The following is a 24,264-nucleotide window of genomic DNA, read 5'->3' as shown; positions in this document are numbered from 1 at the left end:
ATGAATGACATCCCCAAAGCTGCAAGTCAAGAGAGAGACGGTGTTTATGAATTACTATTGCTATTATGAATTACAGTATATTACTAACAGTAATATACTGAAAAACAGTGAAAACCAGAACATACTAAAACTCCACCAGCAAAAATTGATTTGTTGATTTGTTTATTCAAGTGGAAACTTCTGCATCTCTTTCACATTGACCAGTACTCCAAATCTGCTCATGCAACTGAGAACTCCTGGTAAAGCTGCAGTTGAGTTTTCACAAGCATTTTGGTATATGGAAAGGTTTTACTTTGGGAGTTCTCAGTGAAGGAAAGCAACTCTTGCAATTAGTAATTGGCACTTTTTAAAAATTGAAATCACTGTAATAGTAAAGAAGAACAGATAATTTGCAAGGCAAGACCTCCATATTTCACAGCTCTCATCTAATGTTTTAGAAATCCCACCATTAAGGGATGAAGCCAAGCTTACCTTTTCATTTATTATTGAATACTATAGCTAAAATTGCACCAATCTATCTGAAGGACGACTAGTTTGCTGCTGCTGGGATGACCTAAAGAAGTATTCTGAAATGTTGATATCCTTTCTTTCAGCTTTTTCCTGGCTGAACTGGAAAAATGTCTTCAAGAACCTGACCGTCTAGCACAGCTTTTTATTAAGCATGTAAGTTTTATTTTGTTACCTAGCTCTAGTATAATTGTCATTTAGGGTATGATGACTCCTTTCCGAAAACATCTGTTTGTGTCTACTTGATACTTTTACATGTCTAAACTTAATTTAAACATAAAGTAGCCCTATAGTAATGCATCTTCAGTGAGCAGCTGGATTGAACTAAAGCATGAATCATTGCCTGCTTGCAGACTTATTTTGGGGGCAAAATTGATGTGGCCAAGGACATCTGCCAAAATATTATTATGGCAGGTACTTGCCAACTGCTACTATTGACATGTTCGTGTGATATTAGCCAGAGCACAATTCTATAGCAAATTTCAGACCTACCAGTGTGGAGACGACATCTCTAACTGGCTATCCCCGTGGAAACCTCCCCTTGCCTAAGGTGCAAAGTGGAGGACAGAACAGTTGTCAATTTGCTTTCCTGCTTCAGCAAACTAAATCTTTGATTAAACAAAAAAATAAGGAAGACCAAGCAGAACAGCTTAGCAACTTTCTGCCAGCTTTTAATAGCAAAACAGAATGGTAGCCAACATCTCACCAGGCTGCTGTGCCTCTTGCTTTCACAGGAGCGGCGATTACACATGTATGTGGTATATTGCCAAAACAAGCCACGATCTGAATATATAGTAGCTGAGTATGAGGCATACTTTGAGGTAAGCATTGCTTATTATACATTACTGCTACTTACAACTGTGAGTCCTAGTCAAGTAGACTATTTTGTGACCTGTGGGGTTTATTTAAAACAAACTCTAGAAGATTTTGATACTGCACATGCTGCTAAAGTCTCTGCTGTGGGGAAAAAAATGTTATTATTTCATTTATTTCAAATTCTCATGTTGTTAATTTCTAGTAAATATTTAATCCAGTACTAACTGTCTGTGGTCCTCAGAGTGCCACAACTGCATTGATTTCTGTCCAAAATAAAATAAGACTTTTTAATCTGTAGTCTACAAACAGGGGAGGAGGTAAAAGTTGTTGGAGCTGGGTGGTGCCTCTCATAAATTCCCAATAAGTTTGTCTGTTTAAGGAAATATTTGGGACTAGACACATTTAGATATTAATGTGAAAGAAGCTTGTTTAACAAGGGAAAGATGTTTCATTTCATCCAAGAGCATGAGACATGCTCTGCAGGACTTGTTTGTGAGCTAATCCCCGCTGCAGTGGAAAGAGTGGTCTCCAGACCTTGCAGCCCTGCTCAGTCAGCTCTAAGGGGGAAGGGATCCTGTCCTTTCCAACGCCTTCCAGCTCGGTCATGACTTTTACCCAGTCCTTGCCTAAATAGGATATGCCAGATTTTTAAATCCTCTAAAATTCCCTCTTGCAAACAAAAGATTAAGAACAGACCAACTTTCTGTGGACATAAGTCTCTGCTGAGACATTTTATCATGTTCTCTGTCTCTCTCTGTGATTGTTTTTAATCCTCAATTTTTAGGAGGTTCAACAGGAAATAAGCCAACGGCTAACCATCAGTGACTTTCTGATCAAACCTATTCAAAGAATAACTAAATATCAGCTTCTTCTCAAGGTAAGTGGAAAGACAGAGTTTGGACTAAACTATCGTCTGCATCTTGCATTAGATGCTGTGATTTTAAATCAGCCTTAGTTTTAACTGAGGAATAACTTCATCAGATTAAGAGGAAAGAGGAATCTGCTTAAACATGGGCATACAATGACAGAGTCCCATGGAAAGTGTCCAGAAAGCAGGAGGGCCACATCTGTGGGAGCAGTTTGCAATTTAGGATAATAAAAAGATTTTTTTATTATTTTCTATTGGATTTTTTTTTAATAGAAGAGTAAACTTCAAATAGGAATTTTCTTCCTCTGAAGTTTCAGAGCAAACTTTCATTCAATTTTTTTAAATTGCAATAAAGACGCGCAAGTGTGTTAATAAAGCCTGTCTTTGGTGCTGAATGGCATGCTTCTAATAAATGCTATAGCCTCCATTTCTGAATATCTCTCTTCAAATTAGCATAAGAAACTTATTTCCAGAATATTCTGATGTCTTAAAATTCCGGGAGCCCACTGCAATTTTTTTCCCAAGGAGTCTGACCACTCTGGCTTCTGCTGACTTTATCCACAATGCCAATTATTCAGCATTTCTGAAAATTCATCCCTAGAGGTCTCAAGCTAATATCTAAAATTAGGCGTGTCTGAACCCTACCCTGTAATCTCCAACAGTACCAGGGCTCTGAGCTGGTTTCTTCTCTTTTTTGAACTAGTCTCAAGCAGGCTGCCATCAGCCCACAGTTTGGTAATTGCACTCTAGCAAAGAGACAGCAGCATGTTCCCTGAAATGCCAAAAGGAAAAGAAAAATCTTCAAGTGTGTGTGGTCTTGTGGCTTAAGACAGGGACCAAGTAAGCATTCCCAAGGGCTGATCCCAGCTTTGTCTTTTTTCTGTGATGTTTTCAGTAACCAACCACATGCCTTTTCCATATCTATACAGTGGTTATAATGTTCAGCAGTCTCTGAAGATGAATTTATTAATATTAGCAAGTTCCTTCTCAGAAAATCACACGCTGAATATGCTTTTTCTTTTTCAAACTGGCATCTTTTGTTTTCTCTTTCTGAAGTGCCTTAATGCAAACCTTTCTGCTTTCCCTAGGACTTCCTGAGGTACAGTGAAAAAGCTGGTCTGGAGTGCTCTGATATAGAGGTACGTTTTCATGTCCTAGACAATAGTGCTACGTTATCTAATGGCATTTTATATGGAGGAATAAAAACCCCAGTATTCCTTTGACAATAGTTGAAGATCCTGCTGGTATTCTAAACGTGGTATTTCTCCTAGCTTAAGTCAGAAGTAAAAGATGAAGGCACAGTCCTGCATTGTAGGTGCACCATCCTCTTTTAGACATTACCGTACATCTTCAGTACATGAAGGCCTCACCATGAATAGCTGCCAGCAGTGATCACGCTATTGAAGTTTATTATTTGACACTTTGCTTTTAGGAACCCTCTGGTTCTCTTGTAACAAAACAACATCCTTTTTCCTTAACAGAAAGCAGTTGAATTAATGTGCCTTGTACCGAAACGTTGCAACGATATGATGAACCTGGGTCGCCTCCAAGGCTTTGAGGTATGCATTTGCATTCTGCTTACAATAACAACCAGGCAAGGAAAAGTATTTTATGCTTCTATGATTGTCTATACAATCTGCCCTACTCCAGGCTGTTTATCTAGTGCTTGTTCTTCTCCAGTGCTGAGCTGCATGCTTTGGTGAGGCAAAGGTGGGGTTGATATATCTGTCACTCTAACCTTGTGACAATCTATCTATTGTCTCTTCAAAATGTGAGGTCTGTAAAAGCTTCTGCAAGCTTGAATTAGACTTCTTATATCTATTGCCAGAGCAAAATAAGTGGTGAACCAGACTGCTTTGCCTATTAGTACGGTCACCTAGCATTAACGTGTTAACAGCTCCCTCTGAGTTTGGCAACATCCAGGAGGGGACTTGTGAGTTACAACCCCACAGGTTACAGCTTGTGGTTTGTAACTAAGCCAACGTAGACTTTGGCAGTCCTGGTGAGATGTCTTATCTCCAAAATGAAGTCAAGTTTCTCTTACTGTCTTATGCATCGTTGCATTCCTGCAAACAGGTAGGTCCTGTTTTTTTGCACCTTCAGAGGTGTTGTGTCATTGACTACTGGCTTAGGGGGTGATGGAGAGCTCATGACTAAAGGGAATCCAAGGCACTACAGTAACAAGCTACATAATGGGAACAGCGTTTGAAATGAAGTATACAAAACAGTCTACTTGAGAGCTTTTGCTTTTGGTTTTATATGCACAATCAGTGGCAATAAAACCAAAGAAAACCTATGTTACTTTCCTTAAAGCGAGCTCTTGATTTACAAGATTGCTGCTTTGATAACTTAGAGGGGATACGTCTCACATGAATGCAGTGCTGCTTGGAAAACTTGGGACTGCATGAAACATAGCAGATCGTCTTGTGGGATCATGTTGAGTGGGGGTTTGTAATGTTGGTGCCTTGTCTGCTTCTCAGGGCAAGCTGACAGCTCAAGGCAAGCTGCTGCAGCAGGACACCTTCTACGTGACAGAGCAGGATTCTGGAGTTCAGTCTCGACCGAAGGAGCGAAGGGTGTTTCTCTTTGAGCAAATAGTTATCTTCAGTGAACTCCTTAGAAAAGGATCTTTAACGCCAGGATACATGTTCAAGAAAAGCATAAAGGTAAGAAATAGAGAGGGAGGAGCATATTCTGTTTGATGGTCACATAAGGAAATCTTACCAATTTTCTATACTGTGAGACTGGTCCATCCCGTCATAGGTGGCCAGCAATTTGCAGAAAACGTTTGCATTTACCTTTCAGTGGATCAGAAGCCATTTAAGACCATCTCTAAATAAACCATTGGGTGTCTAAATTTACTGGGTAATTTTTACAAGGAACACAGCCAGGGCAGGTCCGCTGTCATTCATAGCTCTGAGTTAGCAAATATTGCTACAAAGCCTGCACTAGTCAAAGGAAGTATACAATAGTTGCTTTTAAGCATGATCATAAAAGGTAGGGGAAGGTGTAGTATCCAAAACACTCATCTTAGGCCAAACTGTAAGTCAATATTAAGCCTCTATGTGACATTACTGGAAATACTCCCCTAATGGGGGGAGGGCTCTTAGTACAAATGCAAATGTTGCAAGAAGACAGAACTATTTCAAAAACAAACAAAAACACACACGGTTCTAAAAGTGCAGCTATGAGGAATTATAAAACCAGCTAAACTAGAAAGGAGTTTTAAGAAATTAATTTTGGTTTTAAATAATCTTTCCAGATTATGGGGCTGGGACTAAAAGTAAAAACTGAAAGTAACCAGGGAAAATACTTATCTGTATATTTGTTTGTTTAAGGTGTTTTATGCTTGTTTAACAAATGCGAAATTAACCTCTGAAATGGTAAGTGAAGGTGAATAAATGCTACACCTCTCCTGGTAGAACAGCCCTTGCTGAGCCTGCAGAAAGAGTGAAGACACTGGTTCATTTGAATGTCCTGATCGTTCAAAGCTGAGAAACCAGTCTGGGATTGATTTCCTTTTCAAAGATACAGGTTAAAAAGAGATGTGGAAGAATGCATTCTGTTTGCTCTAAATTTTAAATGATACGTTAATATGAATTAGAAAAATATCAGGTGAAATAATGCATATTAACCATATATAGCTAAACAAATCTATGATAAACAGCATATTTACTGAAATGAAGGCATCTTCTTGGCTGACAGAAACTGCAGCATTTACTGAAAAGCCTATATCCATTTGCAAGTCAGTGTATTTCATTGTTTCCAACCAAATAATAAGCTATAAAGGAAAAACCAAAAGTGTACAAATAAACAATCATCTTGATTCAGATGATCAGCTTTGATTTTATCTTATTGCTGATTTAAATCATTATTAAAGTTGGAGATGGAAATAACATGAATCATTTTTACTTCAGTTTATTGTATGTATAACAATGAGGCTTTTATCTGCAGGAAACAATTCCTGAATTGTATATTGTAGATAAAGAGAGAAAAATAAATCTCTCCTAATGTCAATAAAATTAGCTTGCCTCAAGGGTATGAGTTGCTTTTCTAGTTAAACAGCCTATGAAAGTAATGCTGTTCCCACTGCCTGAGTTTAAAATTTTTGTGTGATAATTTTCCAGTCCCTCTTTTCTTCCATTTGGCAAACAGCTCCTTCTCCCATTGAGTGCCTACAGCAAGTGTGGGATCCCCCGTGGCTCCATGTGCATCTCCACCACCGCAGTGTGGAGTCTGTGTGCCGGCAGCTCTCACACCCTGCCTCCCAGCCCCTGCTTCAGCTTCTGGCTGCTTTTGCATTTCTCTCGTGCTTTCCCACAGAGATGAGCTGTGGCCCGCAGCAGAGCAGGACCATTCCCTGCTTCTCTGTGCCATGGGTATCCTCACCTTGCAGTGGAGCCTCAGCCTGAGCTGGGTGATTCCCTGGAGAGAGGCACTTTGTCCAAAGGTGTCACATAAGCAGGCTGCCTCATCATCTGTCTGTCATAACCCTGCCCTAAGAGTGGGCATTCAGAAATTGCATTTGGTCTGAGTTCAAGAGCCAGAGTTTGAGGAGGCTTTACACTGTCAGCTAGGACCAAGTTTCTTTGACCTTGGTTCGAGTGCTGACAAGATCCTGCTGGGCAGGTTGAACCCATCTTCACAGCACTTATCAGGACTGACTAGACATCTTTGGCTAGCTTTGATACCATCTGCAGTCATGGTTGTCCAGTTCTCTGGGAGACACTCCCTGAGAGATGTAGGCTGTTTCCCTGCCAGTCACATCCTCCCACACAGCAGAAGGACCTAGCCAGCACCAGAGATGCCATTTCTTTCCTCTGTGTCACAGCCACTGCTGAGCACTGAGGTCTCTCCGTTAGAGTAAGAAATGCATATGACTTCAAATGCAGCCGTTCTGGTCTGTCAGGGACATGAGGCTCCCAAATATTGTTCTCTAAGATCTGTCACTCAAACTGTGATAGAAGCTTCATCATGATGTCCTACATTGGTGAAGAACCCTTCTTTAGGCAGTGAGGTAGTTAGTGTTCAGAAATTGCACATCCCTTCTCGGATAATTCTCAGCTGGATACCTTTCAGACTCTCAAAATACCTAAGTAGGTAGCCTTGGCAAATGCATCTCCCTGAGACACAAATAGGACCTACAAGTCTTTCTCCTGGAGTCATACCAGGATTGACTTGCTTGCTTGGCTATCAGCCAGAGGAGCAAGAGGAAGAGCACTGTCCAGGCTCACTGTCTGTCCCTTTCCTTGTCCCCTTGTCAGAGGAGTTCCTGCCTGTGCCTCTAACTTCACAGAGACCCTCCAGAAGAGAAGGAAGAGACTCCTTTCCATCTTGCAGAATGAATGCTGGACAGTATTCAGATGTGGAGTGGATCTCTCCCACCTTGATAGATATTCAGAGCAATTGGAGACTACTTCTAGAGGGATGTTATTGCCTTAGTCTTAGGAGCTGTCTACTTTTGACCTGAAGACTCTCTCTCTCTCTCTCTTTCTTTGAAAGGCTATGCCAACTTATTCATAGATATAAGTAACTCATGGGTACACTTAAACAGAAGCCTCACAAGGGCAGGACAGCAGCCGAAATTGCCGTCCATGAGATTTCCAGAAAGAGTATCTGTGGCTACTGTCATGTGAAATGATTGCACACAGATGACAGTGTAATCTGCTAGAAATAAGAAGAGCTGTTGGAGCATCAGGAGAGAATTGCTCTTTTTTTTTTTTGGTATATCTCTGTGCACGGTCCATTCCATTTTTAAAATACTCTAATGACTAAGACTTTCTTGCCCGTAGAGGATAAGAAATGTAAACACTTATTTAAATTGGAAGAATGATAGACTTTATTAATATCTTAATAGGAACATTTAAACTCTATTTATGGGTTACAGTAAATTTTTAGCACATCAGTCAGGTCTATGTTACCTTAAAATAGAAGTTGTAATTCAAGACAAGGCAGGTGGATGTCTGGTACATCTATCAGAGCTTTATTAAGCATCATATTTAAGCTTAAGATTTATCTGCCTAAATCTAGATGAGGCAAGTTCTTCTGATTATGATCTGACAGTCTGTTATTGGACTCAATTATTTTCAGGAACTTTTCACAACAATTTCGTTCTGATTCTTGAGTAATGTTAACTGATGCTCTATGTAACACATGCTTACCTTGGCTTGTTTCAGATGAACTACCTTATCATTGAAGAAAACGTGGACAATGATCCCTGCAAGTTTGCTCTAATGAGCCGGGAAACATCAGAGAGAGTAATTTTACAGGCAGCTAATCCAGAAATTCAACAAGCTTGGGTACAGGACATCAACCAGGTCCTGGACACACAAAGAGATTTCCTAAATGGTATGTACATGGTCTTTGCTCTGTTTCCCAAACTGTGATACTAAATGGGATTTAGAATCTTTGAGTCTTTGTTCCCTCTATGAGAAAAACATTCAGCAACTTCTTTTCAAAAGGAAGATCCCAAGAAGAATACCAGAGCCCAGTCTGCCTGTCATTAAGCACTGGGTCAAGTGATATCCACAGAGTACATGGGAAAGAGTCCTCCTAATTCACAGCTGGTCTTTGAAAAGAGACCACCTCAGTGCCACTGTACAGAGGTTTCTGTCCTGCATGCCAGGTCTGCCTGGTGGGAAGGTGAAGGATAGGAGAAGAACCGGGCAAGCCTGATCTGAACTGCTTTGTGGCCCTGGAGCCCACCCTGAGAAACTGCTGGAGCCCCGTCTTGCATTAAAGACCGCAGGTCATTCTGGCCTGTCTCCATTAGCAGCATCTCATGGACCGGTTTTGGCAGCCTACGGGCTCCTTCCTTAAATAGGTGGTGGGTCTCTGAGCAGTTGCCCTATGTGTATCGGTCAGGTTCATGTTCAGGTCTCAATTCCCTCTTGCCAATGACGTGCCTTTGGCGGTGCTTTTGTGCAAGATCCTTTAAAAATGCTGGGGTTTGCAGGGCTGTATCACCTGGTGCTTTCCATTCTACCGAGAGATTTAAAATCTAATCCCTTCCCAAGACCACATTGAAGCCAGGTTGCCATTGTATCCGCACAGTATCTGCCACTTAGTCAGAGCAAGACGTATCCCCAGGAACCTCCTATTCAACATCACCACGTGCTACAAGCTGAGGACATGAGGTGGGACATCCACCCCCTTACAGGTCCCAACTCTGTGGGGCAGCAGCTGCTTTCAACAAAAAATGAAAGAGAGGGCAAGGAAACATCTGGGCTTATTTCTCCTAAGAACCGTGGGAGCTGTGCATGAACAGGGGCCTTTCCAAAGCGCCAGCTTTACTTTAGGAATAGATTTGGGGTGGTTTCAAATAATATTTCAAATTAAAGCTGTGTTTCTAAAAAAAAAAAAAAAAAAAAAAACACCAAAAAACCAAAAACCACACATGATCAACAAAAGTGTGGATTTTGAAAACAGAGAGGAATCAAATTCAGTTAACAATTTTAGCTTGTTCTTGCTCACGATTGGGTGAGGGAAAGAGGGGGAACCAGGACTAGAGGAAAAATTTAAAAATAGTGTCTCTTTGTTTGTTTATAAGCAACAAAGTGGAAATCATTACTTTGGAAGCTTTCAAAATTGTTTTGTACTATTCATTTCAAAACAGGGTTGGTTTTTTTTTTAATAATTTTCAAAACAGCTTATATTAGAAGAGAGTTCTATATTTAAAAACTTAATACATGTTCACTAAGGAATCTTATTTGCTTGAATCAAAATGTTTTGGCTTGGCACAATCTGTTAGCTTTTTTGATTTCAGGTTTTGGTGTTCTGTTTTGTGGATTTTTTGTTGCAAAACCTGAAGAGGCTCTTTCAGTTCACATCAAAACAAAGGTTCCCTTTTCTTCAATGTTAAGGTTTTATAGTCCTTTTAAAATTTTAAATTAGTATAGTTTTACTTTTCAAAAGTTAACTGGGAAAGAGTTACAGGCAAAAGCTCTTTGTGACTGTTCAAAAACTATGGCTGAGCTGAGAAGGGAAACTGTGTTTCACCCGTGATTCCAAAACTTGATACTGGATTTTCGTGACTTGGAATTGAAAAAGCCTCATACAACCACTGTAAAATGATTCTTTAAAGAGATTGGTGAGAAGAGCAGTCTGAGTTCTCCGGTTTGACCAGTTGGTACCAAAACTTGCCAGTTTTGTGTTGGTGCAGTTGGCTTTGAATGAGGGCTTATTGGAATAAAAATAAGTTCCAGTAATGGTTAGCGACAGAAATTTGTTTTAAACCTTGTGAGAACTCCACAGACACTACTGCAGGGGTTTTCTGTCCCTTCCACATCTTTCTTTCTTATTGTTTTATTTTTGATATATTTCCTCCTATCCTCCCAGGACTTACTGCCCTGTGAGACCCTGTTTTTTACTGAAGCATCTTCATAGCCCCTATTTAGCCTGTCTTCTGTGAGGCCAGCAAGGAATTTGGTGGGTTAGGAATATAATCATTCGTATCTCTAAAGCTAGAAGTAAAAATAGATTTATATTAAAACACAGGCTTAAGGATTTACTTTAAACCTATAAGTAAGGTCCAAGAAAATGATATTGTATCCAATAGAGCCTGTCCAGTCCAGAACAATTTAAGTGGCTTTTAGGATGTAATCTTATTGAGGCTGACTAATCTTTAAATACGTTCTTTAGCTTTGCATTTCATTAAAGCGGATGTTTTCTGTCTTTAAAATCATATTAAATCCACACTGAGCCAGTGCTGCGTAAACTTAATAACAAAATATTCCCTGTGAGTTCTTGCCCAAGCTGTCTCTGATTTTCTCTCTTCAACAGGGAAGCCCTAAAGAGTACGGGGCTACGTACAAAGCATAGTACTTGCATCCACAGTTCATAAATGTAAAACTTGGTGCAATTACACTGTAATATTCAAGCTTTTCATATTTTTCCTTGGAAAAGCAAAAGCTGCTAAGCTTGAGAACCAGACTGTGCACCAAATGATTGGCTATAGTGACTGTTCTTTCGTTTTGCTTTAAGAAGCAAGCTGTAAAGAAAATATTTCACTGATGGATATATTTCATAAGGAAAATGCCATTGATCTGTACCTTTTTTTAATCATGTTTTGTGGGGGATTTTGAGAGAGAAAGAGAGAGCACACAAGTACATGGACACTGATTTTTGCCAGAAGCCCGTAAGAATACTAACAGATGTTGAACAGGAGGCTGGAAGGCAGGCATTTCTGTGATAGTTAACGGTGGAATTAGTAGTCACAAGTGGACGCTCAACTAAATACCCTTTAAAAGCACTGAGTAGGATAGATTGTTTCAAGATAGATTGATAAGTATTCATTCAGGTCTTACTGCTAAAGTCCTTGCAGCCTAATCTACTGTATATACTAGAAAAATGTCACTGTCGCTGTCAGAAATCACTGTCAAAGTTCTGCCCAACCTTCCTTCTCCTCAATGCCTGATCTGCAGCAGGACTAAACCCTTTTCAGCTGCAGTTGAGGTAAGCGGGTGAAACTGGTAGTCACTGTGGCATAAATACGAATCACTTCTGTGACAAGGGTCACTGCATAGGCTTTGGAGCCGAGTAATCTTCCAGATTGCTATAGGTCTATGTTTGTGTCCTTTTGAAGAAAATGGTGATCTGGCATCCTCCTTGATTTTTTTTTTAGTGTCTTGTTCTTTAGTATTAACTGCTTTCTTCTTGGAGTAGTCCTGCCCTTCTCAGAAAGGGGAATGCTAGAGAGTATGCTGTGTGGTGCTGAGCCTTTCTGTTTTTCTTTCCTTTTCCTCTTGTTGGGAAAGACATTCCTTCTGTTGTGGTTCTCTGGTTGGGCTGATGCTGTGACATTGTGTCCTCCGTCTGCCTCTTGCTAGACTAGTCTCTCTGCATTCCAGTAGGTTTAGTCTGGTGCATGTACACAGTATTAACTGACTATAAATCATCCATCCACATGACATGCAAAAACCAAACCCATAGGTCTGGGGTGGTAGTCTGAGCCTAGCAAATCTGTTCCTTTCCCATTCACTGTGAGTCCCAGCTCTGATCCCTTCTCCAAACATAACAAATTCTTTATTTCTTTACCATCTGGCATTTTTATCCTTCCTTTTCCCAGTGTAAGCTCTCTCCATGACTATGAAATGTACACTCTCCCAAGCAGACTTTTTTTTAAGGCTTATGAAGCTCTTTAATGTTGCTTGTGGGTATTTTCTGGAGAGGTCTGGACTGCTGGGATTAATGTCTTCGTGCTTTCTATACTTCTTCACTTGCTGGTCATTTCCAGTGATTTCCTTGAACCAAAGTAGTTAGTATAGAAAGCACATGGAGAGCCAAATTGCAGTGCATTGTGTCTGAAGAGTATTTAGTAGTCACGCTCTCTTGGGAGCATGCAAATGAGACTTATGGGTCTTGACCTGTTTTTTCTGATGATAGCAAAATTCACTGTAAATGAACTGTGCATCTCTTATTCAGGCTTTCATTTATTTTGACTACAGGAGACAATTAATTTGTGCAATTTGAAAGAAAATTAATGCAATTTTGTATGCTACGAAAGGCAAATATTTTAGCCTGCTGTGTTGGTTAGAGAAGCTGTTCTTCGCAGTAGCATGGAGTGCTGTGTTCGGTTCATGCGCAGTACAACACAAAATGCTTGCATCCTGTTCAGCCATGAACACGCTGTGTGCTTCCATGGGTGGCATCTCCTGTTCCTGTTTGGTTTGCAACTTAGGTATTTGTTCCGACTGAATCACCCCACGCACTCTGCAGCCCTTTGCAACATCATTCAAAGCATATAGCTAATTCTTGTCCTCTTTTGCAGCGCTACAGTCTCCCATAGAGTACCAACGCAAAGAAAGTAGCTCAGCGGTGCTGAGGCCCCAGACCGGTAGGGTCCCTCAGCCCAACAGCAGACCCTATTCTTCTGTTCCAGTAGGGTCTGAGAAGCCTTTGAAGGCTACAAGCCGTAACCCATCTCTCCCACCCCTGAAGATATCTACCTCCAACGGCAGCACAGGGTATGAACACTCACAGCCCGGAGACAAGTATGAACAAAGCAAGGTACTGAGCTCATCTGATAAAACATGATCTCATAGCCCATTTCTTATACCATAGACGATCTGTGACGTTAGCTTTAATTATCAGCTAACCAGGACAACAGGAATCAACACACTGAAGCAATGGTGTAAAATGTGATTTGGGATTAAGCAGAGACTGCGAAAGCCCTGGCACCCAGACGGGTGGGACTTCAGCTGGGAAATGGAGACAGAGCCTGACCCTGGAGCCTGGAGCGCTGATCCCAGTGTTTTTCGGGGCACTGTGTTTGCAGACCGGGTGAACTGAATATCCACTTGCAGTACTGGCAGCAGCAATATTCAGGCTTCTTTAATATCCATTAACCACCCATTCCTGAAGAGGTCTACTCTGATGGTATAGAAGAGTTTAGACCTTTTCCCATGTAACAGCTCGCAGGGTGCCAGTTGAAGGTTATAATTTGGGTGCATGTGCACCGCATACAAACCACCAAAGAGTCAGTAACTATCTCTTAAACAGCATTTGGACCCTGCTGCTGGCTGCGGTTGACCAAAGCCACTTTCCAATATGACCTATATTTAAGATCATGAGATGTGTTGAGTATTCATTTGGCTTCTAACGTTGAGCCTTCATTGGTCTTTCCCCCGATTTGGTTTAGCACAGATCGTTCATCTGTAACACCATACAAATGAGAACATGGCTGGGGCACCGTCGCTAGCAGCTGTGAAATCTAACATGAAATAGCAGGCTGGTTTGTATCAGATTACTGCCGCCTTTCAGATCCTTAAAATCCTTTTCTACCAATGTGAACTTTAAGTGTTTTTATCTTTTTGCCTAGTACAGTTAGGCTGGAAATGAAGTGGTGGGATTGCTGCCGGAAAAGGCAGGTTCCTCAGCGCCACCTGCTCACCGGTTTCTGTTGTGTCCATTTTCACAGACTGATTTGGGAGGGTGCAATGGGACCTCTTCCATGGTGGTGATTAAAGATTACTATGCACTGAAGGAGGATGAGATCTGTGTGAATCAAGGAGAGGTGGTTCAGATCCTTGCTATCAACCAGCAGAACATGTTCCTGGTATACCAGCCTGCAAACGACCACTCTCCGGCTGCTGAAGGATGGATCCCCGGCAATATCTTGGCTCCCCTCACTAAGTCCACTACAGATAATAGCGACGGAAGCATCAAGTAAGTGCCATGTTGGCTTCGCTGGGAGCACTATGTGGATTTTTTGAGGAAAAAAAAAAATAAATAAAAAAACCCAAACCCAAATGGTAGGGAATTCCTGCTGATTTTTATCTACAGTGCCATTGGAACAAGCTGAGTGGTCAATCCGCAGCGTCGGGCAGCCGTGGTGGATAGCTTGGGTTTTGCTTATTTTCATTTTGTGGGGTTTTGTTTATATTTTGGAGAGAAATAAAACCATAGACGGTTAAAGATATGTTTTACGTTACACCATTTTACACCAACATGGACCTGTGTGGACTGGACTTATATTTATGTTGTATTAAGTTACTAATCTATATATTGGTTATAACAGCATCTAGCAAAAAAAAAAAACAAACACAAAAAAATCCAGGCCCCGTGTTGGACTGAGGTTCGCTTCTCAAGGAGGAGAGATTTTGTTGTCTATGGCAATTTCCTTGTACAGCTTGTATCTTTTTTTTATTTTGTTTTGGTTGGGTTTTTTTTTTCTGTTCGCAGTAACTTTTGTAATATATTTTTTGGTTTGCAAGACCCCCATCCAAGTACATTCCTGTATAAAGTATTTTGCACTATTTAAAAAAAAAAAAAGAAAAGAAACAAACTCATATTGATGAAGTCAGGTTGTGCAATATAATGGATAGTCGCAATGTTCATCATTGTACCTGTAATGTAACTAATTTTAAATGTACTATTTTAAATATGTAAAATAAATTTTCACCATGAGCATGTTTTAATGAGGTAAAAGAACTAGTTTGACCCTTTTTTGGTTTTGTTTTTTTTTTGTTTATAACATTTTGTTGCTTATTTAACAAATGTGTGGATATATATTTTTCTTTTCTGATTTTTAGAAATTTGTCAGTCTGAAATGACTAATGCAAGAAAGTGGTTTTTTGGTATTAAATACAGAAGGTACAACCCTCTTTTCAGTAATACCTGTTGATTTCTTTTAACATCTAAAATGACTAGATGGTAATGCATGACGTATGCTACAAATTGTGTTACCTTACGTGAGTACTTCGAGGTGCAGAATTGAACACGAGGAAAGATTTTGTGACAGATTCATTAAAAATAATAATTTTATCTCTGCTGCAGTTTCAGTAAGAGAAATGATGACTTTACCTGTCAGTCAGTAATGAATGCTACTATGAATTGCATCTTAAGCCAAAGGAATTGCTTAGCACGTCTCTTGCACATCCGCCACGGCCATTCCCGGGTTCCTCTCTAGCCACGATATGCAGCCACGTGCCCTTACATTCATCCACGGCACCAGGCTCCTGGTGGAGACTGATTTCATGGCAGCTGTACAGTCAAATTCTGTGTCAAATGATGTAGTCGTATGAATTGTGGCCAGGAAGGCTAACAAAATTGAAAGACACATGTATTGCACTTCTCTCTTTCTCACTGCAGTGAGATTTAAAGTCTTAAATCATGTTTTCAGACTCAAACAGCTAAAACAATCCTGAAACCAAAAAGATGCTTAAATAATTAGAAGTCCTATGGTTAAAAAACGACCTGGAGCAGGTGTTATCTTTAGCCCTGTCTAGTCTGCCAGGTCATATTGACTAATTCGTATAAGTAATAAAACTGTTTCTTCTGTTGACAAATACTGTACACGAAATATGTGGTCGATCCAGTAGTGTTGGCACCACGTTATTCACCGATAAGTCAGGGAGTCCATCAGCCACGTCCTTGACTCTTACCATACCTTAAAGAACAACGTAACAGTCCTGAAGTGTTGGATAACTTCCCCTGCTCTGCACATCTAATTTGGACCTCTTGCAGAAACACCCAAATATCAGACAGCACTTACTGTGCGGCTGAGACGTGCAGGGTGCTCTGGTGCTCCTTGGGCTCAAACATGACTGCCCGTGCCAGCTGTTTGCAGTGGAGACACTAATCCTGGTTGCAAAAACAGTCGATATGACCCAGTTCAGTCCTGTGCCAGTGGCAGCCACCTGTTGGGAGACGTTAGTTTACTTTTTTTTTTATTTGAGCTATTGTACAGCTCCCATCAGGTGCTGAAGTATAACCAAAAAACGCTTAGAAATCAGACGCAGTGTTCACGGGGGAGCGTCGGCTGTGTGGGGCGTCCTTTGAGTCCTACCTTGCTAACATACTGCGTTTTATTGGCATCGCAGGTGATCGTTGGATTACATGCAACTTGCTTTGTAAAATGTATCAAGGTACTGTAGACATGACATGTGCCAAACATTGGGCTTAAACATGCAAATCAAATTTGCATGACTTAAAGGTGGGCAGATGCTTTGAACCTGGATCCCAGCTCATCACACTGCTGTTTTGAGAGCTTTCTGCTTTGGATAACATACCCCTTCCCAAATCCCCCCCAGCCTGTCCACTATTTAAACCAAATGAAATCCATGTTAAGAACTGTTTTGTTTTTTTCTTAATTTTTTATGTCTGCTTTGATATGCAATTTCTGTTGTCAACACGGCATTGCTCTTACAAAGGGTGACATGGTCTGTTACTGTTTTTTTCCAAGAGTAAGGTCGTAGGAGCAGTAATGAGGGGTGAAAAGGGTACTGGAAGTCGTGCCTGCTGTGATGCTAGCCAAAACCATGGAGTGACTGATGTCTTCTCTAACCAGATTGGAAAAATCAAATGGGAAATTCTTGAGAGGCATAGCATTCTAGGAAATGACTTATCTCTTGGAAAGTTAATGATGTAGCTCCTGTTTGTTGAGCTATTCATGTTCTGAGCAACATGTAGGGAGTAACACCTTGAATTTCTTAAATTTTTTTTTTATTTGCTCTACTGAGTAATCTATTAAGACCATGCTCCTGTATTTACATATTTTTCACTGCTTTTAACCCACAAGACTGAGGACCGAATTGACCTTTTAACGGTAGCAAAAATAAAATAAATTTCAATTTGTGGCAGTGCAAGACAAAGTCCCTGAAACCAGATGACCAAGTTCTAGTCGCCTGCTTCCATCATGGGCATTTTTTTCCTGCTCCATGCATTTAAAAGCAAGTGTGGCACAACATCTGCTTCGCAGAAGTGTTTGGTTTTTGACTTCAACTCTCATTGCTCAGATTGAGATAGGCATATTGCCGGTGGCTTTCACCTTCTAGGGAATTGCAGTAATCGCAAATGTGGATGCTGGTTCCCCTTTCCAAATCCTTCCTTCCTGCTATGATTTGCCGTTTGATTGCTGCGTTTTTTGGTACAACAGGAAGTCATGTTCATGGCATACCCTGCGCATGAGAAAGCGGGCGGAAAAGGAGAGCAGTGGCAAAAATGAAGCCAATGGGCCACGTAAATCCAAGGATATTCTGGGGAACAAAGTCTCTGTTAAAGTGAGTAAGGCCATCTGAAAGCTGTGTGCTGCTCTCCTGCTTCCCATCCTTTTCACCCCCTATAGCATCCTCTCCTGAGAGAGGGAGGGGGCGATGATTTTGGGTTTGTTTTTTGTTTTTTTTTTTTTGTTTTTTTCCACTTTAGTTATCTTTTTTTTTCTTTTTTTGTAGTATCCATTTTAGCAGGATTTTTGCATGCAAGATAAAATGCAGCCTTTGTTTTTCGTTTTCTTTTTCCTGGCATCCCACATGCAAGTAAGTAATCTTCATTAAAAAAACAACTCTATATGTGGTTAAATAACTGTTCTTAAAATTGGAACAATAGTGATTTACTGATTTCTGACCTAGCCCAATCTGCAGCTCCATCAGAGCAGCTGCAGCAGTGAGAAAGCCACTGGGTGAACCAATGGCCTTACCGAAGTTGGTGAGTTTTCTTTAGGCCGATATTTCACCACATCTTAAGATAAGGGGTTCTCAACCTTGAGGTGCGTAAGATTTTTGGTCTGGGGAGGTGGTCTCAGTGACCTTTTTCTTTCCATATTATCAGACAGGGCAGAGATGCTGACTCTGTCTTGCCAGGAGAGGGTCTCCTGTGTGTCTGTGTCTGTGTGTGTGTGTGTGTGTCTGTCTCTCTCTCTCTGAGATCTCCCAGTATGGAAAAGGTTGAGAACTGTGGGGTTAAGCTCCATCTTCTGCTCTGGGTGCCTGACTACTGTGCTCCAATTCAGAGGATCCATCCCCATAAACCGACCGTGAGGCCTGCTCAGGACTAATCTGGGGCTTTCCCTCCCCACAGAGGCAAGCAAACACTTGTTGTGATTTTGACACAACCAAAGCCCAGCCTTGATCCAGGAAAGCACTTGAGCATGTCCTTTGGATCCACCCCTCTCCAGGAGAGCCCATGATTAAGTGTTTTCCTTTGCGGAGCCTTTCCGTCTTGTAAGCCTAGTGAAATAGCCATGGCATGTGCAAAGGGAGGAACCCTGCCACCGCAGCCCGGGCGCCCCTCGCACCCACCGCGCAGCCACCCTGCAGCCCTGCCGTCAGCGGGGAAGGACTGGGCCCGAGGGAAGCGGTTGCTCCAGCATGGTGGCCACGGTTCTTCCTCCTGTTGCTTCCTCGCTGTTTTTACTACCTGAACGACTTGCAGAATCACTGCCTCTTCTTTGGCAAAAGCATGTCTTTGCCTTTGCTTTCCCTGTTTTGTTGTTGGTTTGGTTTTTGGTTGGTTTTTTAGAGCGTTTTCTGTACTGTTACCCATTTCCATGCTGCTCACAACTCCCGTGCTGCTCTGCCCTGTCTAACCAAACTCTCTTCTAATCTCTTGTTCTCTTTCTTCCTCTTCATGCTGCCAAACAAGGAGACAAACAGCTCAGAGGAATCAGAGTGTGATGACCTTGACCCCAATACTAGCATGGAGGTAGAGACAATCATCCTTGTGATTATTTTTTTTCCAAGAACATGTGCCCGTTTTGAAATGCCTTTGCTGAAAGGGGAGCTGGTGGGTCTGTATTGCTCACGGACGTATGTGCCAATTAAGTGCGAGTCACGCAAAGCACCAATTCTGGTTTTGCCAAGCGTTGAACTGGAGTTTGGGCTGCCTTTGTGATGGGAGCAGGGGGGGAAGCCAAAGAACAAGCTCCTGCTGAGCTGGAGGCTCACGTAGCCACCCTCAGTCGCTGTTTCCCACCTGGGACCTCATTCAACGAAACAATAATGCATGCATGTCAACTGCCGATAAACGTAGCAGCTTTTTATATTACAAACACCCCTTGCCCTGGCAAGGCATGCTGAGCTGCTAGTCAGGCTTGTGTTAGAAATCACTGGAGCAAATATTGTTGCACCACAACTAGTGCTTTAAATTATCTAGAAGATCAGAAAAGACAACGGTTCTTTTTTCTCCTAGCAGAGTGGGAAATGGCATTTCTATAAAGGTACTGAAGGAGAATGGTAAAACTGGCTGCGTGGATGTACCCATATCACAGACAAAGCTGATGCAGATAGGTGGACCCAAATTATGATTACATTACATTACATTACATTACTCTTATTCCAGTGTGAAGCCACCGATTCTAGTGGAGTGACCAAGACGTGCCTTGTTGAGAGAGCCCGAAGGAGCTTAAAATGATAAGAGTTACATATCTGGTTCTCCTCAATTAATATCTTGCAGGACCCATTTTTTTCTGTGTATAGTGACCACACCAAGCATTTGTATACATTGTATCAAGGCTGAAAGAGCTTCCTACTGAAACAGGGAAGGAAAAGGTTCAGAGAGACATAAGTGATTTTGTAGAGGTGACAGAGCAGGTCACTGGAGAACAGGGATGTCTGTGTGTCCTAGGAGATCTCCGGGATGCTGTTAGCCAGGCTGCACTATAAGCATCCCGTGAAAGAAAGCTGATATTCCTCCTGGAGGAAAAAAAAAAAGAGGGAGAAATGTATTGAGATGCACCACCTCAGCTATTAACCTGAAGGCTCTCTTTTATTTTAATTGTGTTTGCATCAATAAACACATCTTTGAGAAGGGGATGTGTACTAAAGGAAAGCTTTTGACCCAGCTGACATCCTGGAGATTGAATGGTGCTTACCACTAAAGCGGCGTTATTCTCAGGAGTGTGTTTGCATTTTCAAAGAGCATTTTGCCTATCACAGGTAACAACTAGAAGTATATGTATCTGTTGCAAGGCAGTGCCCAGTTATTGCACACAAGTCTGTGTAAGCTTTAGATCATTGGAAATTGCCCCGTGGAGTAAAAGGTGGCTGAGATACAAGCGTCATGTACAGAGCTGGGTGAGAATCGCCATTCTTTTTGCAGAGGCTTTCTGTGTTTTGACTGTGCTCAGTAGGAGGAAAACCAGATGTTTTAAAGTTGTCAGTGGAGTCCTTACACTGTCGGCATTTCTAGTCAGCTCTGGCATGCTCCACACGGGTCTCTTTGTTTGATTTGGTTTTTTCACCATGGTACAGTCTACTGTTCTTGCCTGCCTCGCTGAAGTTCAGGAGATAAGAGCTTTTCAATTTAAACCAAAAGACACTAATGTGAAGTCTTAGCTATCGTATGAATCTGCTATTGGGGGAATAACCATGTGCCTGGTATGTGACTTGATTCACACTCAGAAACCCCGTCCTGCATCTCCCAGGTCGCTTACCGGAGGCGACAGCGTCACTGCGCTGCACTGCAGTCCCCAGGAGCCTCAATGCTCCGCATGGCTTGGAAAGCTCAAGTCTGCTTCTGAGCAAAACTCTTTGGGGCTGAGCACATGTTTAAAATGGCAGAGGGAGAGAAAAAGCGTGCAATTTTGGGGGTGCCAACCTAAGGTGACACTGCCCTGCAAGGAGCAGCACAGCCCTCACTTTCTGCTGGTTTTCGTACATAGGCAGCCCAGAGTGAGTGTGATCAGCTTGTTGGTCCAGCTAAGAAATATTGGGGGGGAGGGATTGCTGATACCCAATATAAACTAAAGAAAATCATCCAGAGGGAGCAGAGCAAGGGCAGGCTGCTAAAATGCTCATGAGAGAATAGTCCTAGTAGCAGCCGTGGGGAAGTCTAGTCTGTAAAGGTCTGGGGTATTCACTACTGGAAGCCGCAGTTGTTCTCCCTTGCCCTTTATTATGAATGTTTTGATGATCCTTTTTCAAACATGTTGAGAAATGAACTATATTAAGGCCTTGGGAGCTAAGGTCTTTTCTCATTAAAGCACAGGCAAGGCAAGCTAAACTGACTGAGCTAAACCTCACTAAATTCAGCAGCAGCTCTTCCAGGCTTTGGGGTGGACCTCACATACAGGGATCTGACACCGCTCCAGACGTCTTGTTTTGCACAGCGCGACTCCAACTGCAGTGCGTTCCACCGCCAGAGCCTGGTTCAGGCTTCATCAGGTCTTTTAGGCTTTGTGTCCTAGGCTTAAATAATTGTTAAACAGCTGTGTTACCCCTCCACCCCAGCCTGTGTGTGCAGTGAAAATCAGCATCTCGCCTGGCTCTCCTTTCCCTGCTCCGCCTGGTACGTCCCAGCGGAGCCGCTGGCGAGGTCCCAGGTGAGCTGGAGGCAGTGTGTCTGGCTGCCCGAGGAGGGGAAGACCTTGTCCTCACACCTGGCTCAGCTCGTGATGGATTTTATAGACACTGGGAGTGCTGATAGGAGAACTGTGTCCTGGTCATCCACATTCAGGGGTGCATGAGGCCTTCCCTGTGTCATTAAGGAGGAGTCGTTGGTAGCTGTTATTACAGCCAGGTAATAACAGGGCAAGTCACCTTCTCTTACAGGACTGTCACCCCTGACATCCCTCTTCCTCCCATCGTGCACGAGAACGTGCACCCAGTGCTGGACTAGAGAGAGCAGTCTCTAAATGCAAAGGAGCCGTATTAATTATTTGGAAATGTCCGTGCAATTTACCTCCAGCCTGTTCATTGCACAAGCAGTCGGTAAGCTGGTCCACAATGTCCCACAGCTACTGTGGTCTTTCAGATCTAGCTTTGCTTGCTGTTTGTACAATACCACATATCTGTTCAGTAGATTTCAGATTTCTGAAGCGCTTTGGCTTTGTTTTGTTTCAAGGGGAAACATAAAAAGAAAGAAATGTGGAGAACACATATAGTGAGAGCAGGAAACTGAAATACTGGGTGACTGTTTAAGAGAGCTAAACTGCCATTACTGTGGTTTTATCTACGCAGGGACATGCTGGCCCTGGAGAACTTTCCATTCGTGTAACTTTGAATAGAAATAGTATCTGTTGGTGGCTGTTTCTTTTCTCTTTGTTTATCAATATGTAATCAAAGTGCATAAGGATGGAAAAGAAATTTGTTTTTTCCTTTGTTTTCTGCTTTGCACTGTTGTTTCACAAAATAGAAGATACAAACTCACCTGTTAGGCATGTGAGTGTAGGAGCAGGCACTTAAGGAGCATGTGTAGCCACGTGAGGGATAGGGGTAACCTATATTTAAGAAAGATCGGAGACTCCCTTTCCACATGTCTGTAGCTAATTGCCCAGGGACAGGCAGCTCTGCTTCTGGGAAGAAGGTGCATGCCCTTGTGAATCAGTAAATATCATCCACACCCAAGTCTGGGGTCCTGGACAATGACACAACTAATTGTCCTACAATTTTGTGTCGTAACGTCTCATGGGGTTTCAGTATTGCTGAAGGGGTCATAGGTCAACTGTACAAATCCCATCGGGCTACCTCTCTTGTCTAAATGAATGTCCTTCCAGTCAGAAGACCTGACTGAGCTAAACCTCACTAAATTCAGCAGCAGCTCTTCCAGGCTTTGGGGTGGACCTCACATACAGGGATCTGACACAGCTCCAGACGTCTTGTTTTGCACAGCGCGACTCCAACTGCAGTGCGTTACAAGTAATCCTGACCAACACACAACTGTCACCAAGTGTCTAGTGTTTGTTCCAGTTTCTTAGCTGTGCAGAGGAGAGATGAAGTCCAGGCCCACCCCGAGTCAGTGGAAGTGCCATCATTAGATGAGTGAGCTGGGCTATTGCCAAGGAGCGTAAGTTGGACTTCATAATCTTATTTTTTTCAGTTATGACATTTTAGCATGTTCAGAACTACTCAGAGACACTTAGAGCAAGATAAGCACTAGGAAACATCCTGTAGGGAAAAATACTGTGTTAGCATCCCCACAGCCCAAGTGGCTGAGTAAGTAATGGTTTGGCAGATACAGCATTGGCTGCAAGTCAACACTCAGCTCAGGCCAAGAATTCCCAAGTGCTTTAGGCAAATGCCTTCACCCCGTCTTGAGTTGTCCATCTCCAGAGCAGATCTAACCCTCTTGGCGAGTTCATGTACAATACTGGTAAGAAAGCCTTTCCTGGCCTGTTATCTCAGTATGAACGAGTCCAAACCTGAGAACCTCCTGTGTTTCTCTGGGGTGGCCTCCATGGACGACACCGCTGTCCTGCTGCCCTGAGTGGCCAGGGATTGCTGAGACTGCCCAGGAAGGTGGCTCATCAGGTGTGACGTAGCCTGAGCTGGCAGCGCAGGCACGGTGGTTTAGCTGTTGGAAGAGGAAGAAGTGACCTACTTCATCTGCAGGAAGGAGGTAGAGTGCCACAACACGGGGCCTGGAGTACCCGAGACATCCCACAGCTGCAGCCATTGAAGCACACCAGCTGTTAGGGCCTCACAGCAAGAGCGTGATGAGGGCAAGAGGACTTCTGCGTTGTACGGATGCATGTACAACAGTCAGCATCCTTTGGGGCTTCTCCACCAGTCTCAAAGGCAGCTGAGCCCATCCATGCTGGGTGCCAGAAGGCATCCCCCATCCCCACCAAAAGGTTGATGCCGTGGGACATTTCATCAGATACCATGCTCCCATTTTAAATTATATTTTCCCTTTGGTAGCATCTATCCATGTGTAGCAGGACCCTTACTTGCTCCTTTTATCAAGAAATTTCTCTTGTTAATTTGTTTCTTTTTGGGGGGAGGGGAGGCTGGTGACACTGTGAGCTTGTCCCCCCAAAAGTCTCAAAGTAAAAGTTGACCTAGCCAGAGACAGATTGATAGATCTTTTTCTACAAATTACAGTTGGCTTAATTCCTCTGTAACTCATTTCTTTTTTTC

The 24,264-nt window shown here is 42.4% G+C and overlaps 1 protein-coding gene across 2 annotated transcripts in view; it reads left to right on the top strand.

The window, feature by feature from the left end:
• Window positions 1-24,264, top strand: part of KALRN (kalirin RhoGEF kinase) — a 524,417-nt gene that overhangs the window by 481,790 nt on the left and 18,363 nt on the right. The window contains exons 42-52 of one of the 2 annotated variants that reach the window (XM_075152844.1): window positions 594-663; window positions 1,242-1,328; window positions 2,108-2,200; window positions 3,280-3,330; window positions 3,673-3,750; window positions 4,672-4,857; window positions 8,368-8,539; window positions 12,960-13,198; window positions 14,109-14,356; window positions 17,568-17,691; window positions 19,052-19,111. In XM_075152844.1, the coding sequence (XP_075008945.1) occupies window positions 594-663; window positions 1,242-1,328; window positions 2,108-2,200; window positions 3,280-3,330; window positions 3,673-3,750; window positions 4,672-4,857; window positions 8,368-8,539; window positions 12,960-13,198; window positions 14,109-14,356; window positions 17,568-17,691; window positions 19,052-19,111 (1,408 nt within the window). Of the gene's footprint in view, window positions 1-593; window positions 664-1,241; window positions 1,329-2,107; window positions 2,201-3,279; window positions 3,331-3,672; window positions 3,751-4,671; window positions 4,858-8,367; window positions 8,540-12,959; window positions 13,199-14,108; window positions 15,305-17,567; window positions 17,692-19,051; window positions 19,112-24,264 lie in introns of those variants that run through there. The other variant, XM_075152843.1, reaches the window with a different exon arrangement.

Source organism: Calonectris borealis, chromosome 6, assembly GCF_964195595.1.
Source record: "Calonectris borealis chromosome 6, bCalBor7.hap1.2, whole genome shotgun sequence".
NCBI lineage: Eukaryota > Metazoa > Chordata > Aves > Procellariiformes > Procellariidae > Calonectris > Calonectris borealis.
This window is presented reverse-complemented; position numbering and strand designations above follow the sequence as displayed.